The sequence below is a fragment of the Nematolebias whitei genome, chromosome 21 (genome assembly GCF_014905685.2).
Source record: "Nematolebias whitei isolate Nwh7 chromosome 21, NemWhi1, whole genome shotgun sequence".
Classification (NCBI taxonomy): domain Eukaryota; kingdom Metazoa; phylum Chordata; class Actinopteri; order Cyprinodontiformes; family Rivulidae; genus Nematolebias; species Nematolebias whitei.
Window position 1 is genome coordinate 19859699 of NC_056518.1, and position 7192 is coordinate 19866890.

Genomic DNA, 7192 nt, shown 5'->3' on the forward strand with positions numbered 1-7192 from the left:
CCCCCCCCCCCCCCCCCAAAAAAAAAAAAGTACTAGAAATTTTGAGGTTTTACAATTGATCCAAAAGAGAGACTGTGATTCTGAAGGACTTCAGACTTTGGCATTACATAACAAACTCTCAAAAAGTTCAATGACATAGTTTGCAATTGTGAAATGTGAAAGAGTGTTGCTCAGTAATCTAGCTCTGCTCATGGAATATTGTTAATTTTATATTTCTGCAACACATTTCCTTTTATTTTAGTAAAATCCAAGAAAAAAAATTAACATCTAATACACTGTAGAAACCATGGTGGATAGTGGAGAACATTCATTCAACCTTAATTTATACAGATTAGTCTCATTGAGTCACGAGGATTCATTTACAAGAGAGACCTGTTCTAAGCAAAAATAACATAAATGAGGTACACACAACAATAAACACTAAACAAACAATAAACAAGCAACTGTTTTAGCTCGACAATAAACAACTGTGTCGTCATCATAGAAATGTATGGATGCCTCAGAAATAATGTGACCTACATTATTTATACAGATTATGAAGAGGTTGGGACCTAAGAGTGAGCCTTGTGGTACACCATTATTGATAGTTAATAGCTGGAAGAAGTACCAATATGTTGAACACATTGCCTTTGATCTGAAAGGTAATTTCAGAGTATCAATTTTTCTAAAACCATAGCAAGAATACAAAGTTTAGAGATTGGGCGATTGTTGTTCAGTTTAGTGGGTTTTCCTCATTCCTCATATGAAGGAGCTCCTGTCCCATCAGAATGTCAAAACTGAATTAGATTATAGTTTGCAAATAAACAAAAAAGGTAAAGAGTATTTTACCTTTAAAGCTCTGCAATAATGCAAAATATGAAATGGAAAAAGATGATTATGATGAACTACGTACCTCCCCAGCAAGATCTGCAGTTTTAGAGTGGCAGGTGGTCACCGTGGCATGGCTCCACAGCAGCAGGTCATGCATCGGTGCGCCAACAATCTTACTGCGACCGATCACCACCGCTCTCTTCCCTGCAATGGTTACACCTGCGGAGAGGCGGTCAACGCATCAAGACCATTTCCTCTTGCGCTCCCACACTCTGTATGGTGTCACAGCTTCCACTGCGAGCTTCACCTGTCTGTCTGATCAGCTCCATGCAGCCGTTTGGCGTGCAGGGGATGAAGCAATCGCCCAGATCCCCACGAGACAGCTTCCCTGCATTGATGCTGGTCAGTCTGGAAACGATGAAAATTAGATACACAAAAAACTGAAAGCTAATTTCCTTCTCACGTACCAACAGCAAAGCTTCAGTTAACCCACCAACGATTAAGTTTGTCTTACCCATCTACGTCTTTCTCCGGCGCCACGGCGTTTGTGACCTTCTCTGTGTCGATCTTGTGGATTGAGTCTAAAGGCAGCTGCACGATGAGGCCGTGGACGGAGGAGTTCTCGTTCACTTCTCTGATACTGTGAAGAACCTTCAAACATGAAAACAGCGTTCACCATCTGGACTTTATCGTGTGAATATTGCCGTCGTTGCTCCACAGTTCTTCCGTTTCCGTCTACTTTTGCAGTCTACTTCGGCAGACATCGTTTCTTTTTTTAGTCATAAAAACATTTGGCACATTCAGGAGATGAATGCTATGAAATAAACTTTTTATCGTTTTTATTCTTTCAAAATATTTAACTTAACTTACTTAGGAAATAATAAATACATAGAAGCCTTTATATATTTTCTTTTTTTTTTCTTTTCTTTTTAGTTACTCTTTTGCTACTTTAACTCTTAGCTAGCTATTCCTACAAATAGATTTTAGCTAACCTTTTCAAGGGTCAAGGTTCTTTATTGTCATTAGCATCACATGTGGTACATGAGGTGGAATGAAATTGTGTACTCAAGGTCCCAGTTACATCCAAAAAAAGAAAAACATATAAAGTATAAAATGAAACAGTAAATAAGGATCTAAGATATACACTAAACAGACGCTTAACAATACGCTAAAAGATCCAAGATATACGCTAAACATAATAATGTAAAATAATATGGTGTATTAAACAGCAGCCCGAACATGAGTCTGTACAGAGCAGTTGAGTATGAATACAGCAGCATAAAGGCAAGAGATTAGCAACCATTCTCGTACTTTTAGCTACTGTTCTACTACTTTAAACTTATAGGCATCCTTTTGCCACTTTTAGCCACCTGTTTGCTAATTTAGCTTTTGGATAAATTGTTGCTGCATTCAGATTTTAGCTAACCTTTTGCTACTTTTAATTAGCTTTATGTGACGTTTAGCTTTTAGGTAGCATTTCACTTTTTGCTAGACTTTTGCTTTCATTTTGCTTTAAACTAGTGTTTTGCTCTCTTTAGCTAGCATTTTGCTATTCTTAGATTTTAGTTAGCATTTTGCTAATTTGTGCTTTTATCTAGCATTCTGCTTCTTTTAGCTTTAATGGTTTAGACTATATTTTTGCAGAAAATGTTTCTTTAGTTGTATTATGTCATTTACTGAGTAAACCACACCCTTTTTTCTTGTTAGGGACACATAAAAAAATTATTTGTACAACAAAAGTAGTCTTTGAATATCAGAAAGTTAATCCAGTTAATCCATAATCTTCATCAAATCTCACCTCTTCTTCCGTTGCCGTCTTTGGAAGCTTCTTGTGTGTTGCATTTATCCCAATCTGCAACAGATATAAACAATTCAAACACTGTAGAGTAGCAGCGCATCCATCCATCCATTATCTTTACCCGCTTTTTCCTTTTCTACCGTTAACGGTCAATAATCGGGATTACCTCCGCTGCTGCTTTCAGCTTCATGCTGATGTACAGACTTGAATCTTCACGGTCTCCTACCTGCAAGAAGAAAAAGTACAACACATCAGCCATATGAAGGAACTAGCCCACTGTCAGAGACGATGCTCACAGAAATGTGCCAAAAAGTGTCAACTTACTTGTAAAACCACCAGACCAGGTCTGAAGTTTGGATCTTTGAGTTTCATCTCCTCCACATCCTTCTTCAGGCGCTCCCTCACCTGCCTGAGAAAACAAGACAAGTGGTTTCAATCTCTGAGCTGTTTGTGCAGCATTGCAACAGAAATGTGCAGGGCATTAAAAAGACCTCTAGTAATCATTCTCTACAAACTGTTCGCTAATCCTCTCGTCCTACGAGCAACAAGCAGAGAAACACTTCAAGAAACAGCCTTATCTTTGGTGGCTGTCTTCCTTTTATCTTTATTTGTTTGATGAGCTGAAATCTAGGACACATTGCAAAGCTTTGTGCTGGGATGATAAGCCAGCTGAAAGATTAGTTGTGAACTGAGCGACTCAAAAGACTCAATTCTGTGGACTTTGGATTATGTTGATCACAAACGATTATAAAAATCCATTGTGTTTGTTTAAAACAAAACGAACCCTGACTGGTTTTTGTTTTGTTCACATTTGTGGTCATGTCTGCGAGTTTGTCTGTTAGCAAAATATCTCTTGAACCACTGAACAGATTTTCATGAAACTTTCAAGAAATAATTAGATGTTCAACTATACATTATTAAGTATTGGAGCCAACCCAATTCAAGATGACTGAAACAGCCAACTGAACTTCAAAAACACAAAATGTTTTAACTCTGTCACTTCTACAGTTATTGCGCTAAAAACTGGTGTAGCAGTAACTGGAACTGATCCAAATACTGATTCTCAGTGGCAGCAGATTGCACAAAATCCTTGTTTTAAATTTTGGCATTAACTATTTGGAGTCAACTTTGCCCATCTATGAGTAAAATACTTAATGAACCACTTGTTGAAATTTCAATTAAAGTTTCAGAAAGTAATAATTGGTTCATCATCTACAGCTGATTAATTTCTGGAGTCAATCCAATTCGACGTGGCTGCGACCGCTAATCAATCTTAGCAAACCCCAAAACAGCAACAAATCAAGTCAGTTTGAATGAAATTGAGCTAAAACTGGAGATGGTAGTAGCCGAGTCGTTCACAATACATACTCTGAGTGTGAAATCTCACATGATATTTTCACGGTTTACCCAAAACAAAGACAACTATCATTTCTCCACACAAAATGATCTCTGTTTAAAACTCTTGCATGAAAGGCGGCGGGTGATATGCATTGATCAGAACAAATAAATTAAGACAGCGTAATCCTGCTAAATTCCTGTATATTTATTTGCTTTTTAACATCTATAATGAGACCTGAGCTGGATGAAAATGCATAATGAAGCCAGGACTCTTTAGCTCAGCAATGGCTCGTTCTGGACTAATTGTTGTCATGCAGCTTTTTTAAGGTTCAGAAATTGAAGATGTCTCTACTTAAGCACAGCAATAGATCTGTGAGGACTTTCCAGTGTTCTAATTTGTTTAATGAGTGCAGTGAGGGACAGCAATCAAAGCAGCATGTTGTCTTGTGACAGGCACATGCAACCTCCAAGCTGCTGCTGCTGCTGCAGGAGAAAATACAGGATAACCAACTGATGGATTGTACAGTTTGCAGATTGATCTTTTATTTACACTGCTGAAGGTTAAGAGTTTAAACAATGGCATGTCAGCTGAGCTTCTATACTTGAGGACCAAAGGGACAAAGTTCTAATCACATCCCCTCCACACATTTTATACAGTGCTGCAAAAATGTGGATTTAGTTAATGGATTAGTCAAGCTACAAATATCTCAGTTATAGTAAGGCATAACTAATTTAGTGCATTTACAATAACCTACTATACAGAATAGAAAAAATAAACTGCATTCTTCTTGAGGAGTGCATCAGGCAAACCAGCTTTAAAACAAGTTTTAAATCAATTTTAGGCTGTCTGCATGTGCAAACCCAGTTCATTTGAAAGACCTAAAAAGAGCTCAAACAATGCTAACTCAGTAACTGTAGTCAGAGACTCGTGGTAACTGTAGCTGCTGAGTAAGCCAAAAGTTTTGTAACGCTGCGGAAAACACTAAAAGTATGTGGATTCTTAAACAGGTTAAATCAAATATTTTACTTACGCTGAGACCTCTTTCCCACTTATGAGCTGAGCTGACATTATCGCTCTGAAATTCGGCGTTTGGACTGCACAGTGCACACTCACAAGTGGACAGGAGCGTGGTGGCAGAGTACTCTTCGAAAGCGCTTACCAAAAGCAGCGCAGCATCTATTCACGAAAACGACACTTGCGCCGAAAAATGAGCGTAGAATTTTGCAGAATCGCCGAGATGGAATCGCCTCTACGGCATGACGTATCAGGATGGCCAATGAGCGTTGACGATGGGCGGTGCAATTTGTAAAGTGTCAATTCTTACAGCCAATCAGATACAAGGTGTTTCTGTGCTTTGACCAATAGCATTCGGTTTAGTTTTTACCTCCCCTAGAATGGGAGGGACTAAAGGAACTAATTTCCGCAAAGAACCAACAGATGGCAGTAGCGTATTTACCACATCGTGGTTTAAACAAATGCTTCGCTGTGTTTATGTAGGCCAACTTGAGACGTGCGAGCGAGATTGTTTGTATCTTATAAAAACGCCACTATTCTATTCTAGTTAGAAATTGCGTGAAATTACGATTTACCACGTCTTATTTGTCGAGCTTTAAACTTTAAAGTGCCGCGTAAGTCATGAAGAAGCACAGAGAGCTATGGAGAATCGATTCAGTAGCGTTTTGAACGACCCCTCCAGATTTTCATACGCCGAGAACAATCTCCACAACGAAAGGTAAGTTCATTTTAGAAGCTAATCTATCGAGTGAGTCGTTTCTTGACCAACTACTGTCCAATAGATGACGTGTTTGCCTCTGTTTACGTCGGTGCTAGCCTGGATGATCGAGTCCAACCCACTGTTGGCTCAATTAGTTGCCATGTCTAAACCTCGGTTTTTTATTATGCATTTGTCTCTTCAGATCTAAGACTCTGTTTGAGGAAATCCGTGCCTCCATAAACAACAATGACGAAGAGGATCGCTCCTTCTGGAGGCCTGTGCTTCCATGGGGGGGCGTCTTCACCATAAAGGCAGGACGGAAGGCCATCTCATGCATCCCCCTGTACGTGGAGGTCCAGCTGAAAAACACATGCACCATTGATGGCTTTCTTATGATCTTGTACGTGATCCTGAGGGACAACCAGGGTTTCCACAGGGAGCTGGCTGTCTTCCTGGGCAAGCAGTTTGTGGAGCATTTCCTCTACCTGATGGACTCCTGTGAGTACACCACGGTGAAGATGCTGTGGATATGGAACAGGATGTCTAAGAGACAGTACCGCTCTGAGATCCACAGGGCAGCCCTGGAGATAGACCTGTTTGGGAACGAGCATGAGAATTTCACAGAGAACCTGGAGAACCTCATGTCTACGACTCAGGAGAGCCTGTGCACCAACTGTGACTGTTCTGGCCGCTTCCAGATCTTTAGGAAAACCACCATCAACATCAGGTAGGATGCTCCTAGATTAAATCCCAACAGCTTAGGGCTACTTCAAAGCAGGTCAAATCCTTAATGTGAAAGACTGTTAGTCATAATGTACTGTACTTTATATGTGTGGAACAGGTCCCTCCCTGTGGCTGAATGAGGCCAGCCTGTATAAATAAAAATTGAATGAATGAAAAATAATTGTCTGACATCGTTTACCTTTTCAGCCCTCCTCATGAACTTCCTCACAAAGACCCGATTCAGTCAGCTGTGGATGAGTTTTTCAGCCCCAAGCTCCTGCTCTGCACAGAACAAGGGTGAGTCTCAATCTCAGTTGTTCATTTTGTGTCTCTTATTTTATTCTAACAAGCTAAATGTCTTCCCAATAGGTGCAATGGACTAAGGGAGTTCTCTCAAAGGCTTTTCTGCCATGGACCTCCACCCTTTGTTATCCTCAACATGCAGCAGTGGAGGTCAGAGGATCTGTCCTATGTCCCTTACCATCTGGCTCTTTGTCAGCACAGGTATGATGCATCCAAAATGTGGTCCATTTGGTGTGTATATACAGTGAAGAATACTACACAAGAAGGCTGGATATACTTAAAAGCACCTACTATGCATTTTCTGGTGTAGGTGTGGGCCTGCATTCATAAAAATGTAGAGTTTTGGCTCATAGTGTGCCATAAAAAAATGTTTGTAACTGATACTTCCAGTAACAATGAACATAACAAGGTTTTGAAAGTTACTGTTCAGTTTGACTCTAAAACCATTGTAAAGATTATTTTAAAAGCACATTAAAAACGACAGCAATTAACCAAAGTGCCTTAT

General features: G+C 39.7%; 2 protein-coding genes across 3 annotated transcripts in view; one reads left to right on the plus strand and one right to left on the minus strand.

Annotated features, from left to right (window-relative positions):
* mthfd1b (methylenetetrahydrofolate dehydrogenase (NADP+ dependent) 1b) overlaps positions 1-5094 on the minus strand; it is a 14864-nt gene extending 9770 nt beyond the window's left edge. For both annotated transcript variants that reach the window (XM_037695012.1, XM_037695011.1), the window contains exons 1-7: positions 4978-5094; positions 2933-3017; positions 2775-2834; positions 2609-2662; positions 1325-1461; positions 1118-1218; positions 893-1029 (exon numbers count right to left, since the gene is read on the minus strand). In XM_037695012.1, coding sequence (XP_037550940.1) covers positions 893-1029; positions 1118-1218; positions 1325-1461; positions 2609-2662; positions 2775-2834; positions 2933-3017; positions 4978-5015 — 612 coding nt within the window. In that variant the 5' untranslated portion in view covers positions 5016-5094. The remainder of the gene's footprint in view (positions 1-892; positions 1030-1117; positions 1219-1324; positions 1462-2608; positions 2663-2774; positions 2835-2932; positions 3018-4977) is intronic.
* Positions 5095-5435: 341 nt separating this feature from the next.
* Positions 5436-7192, plus strand: part of c21h14orf28 (chromosome 21 C14orf28 homolog) — a 3081-nt gene continuing 1324 nt past the window's right edge. Inside the window, exons 1-4 of the mRNA XM_037694852.1 lie at positions 5436-5679; positions 5864-6388; positions 6592-6681; positions 6754-6888. Coding sequence (XP_037550780.1) covers positions 5603-5679; positions 5864-6388; positions 6592-6681; positions 6754-6888 — 827 coding nt within the window. The 5' untranslated portion in view covers positions 5436-5602. The remainder of the gene's footprint in view (positions 5680-5863; positions 6389-6591; positions 6682-6753; positions 6889-7192) is intronic.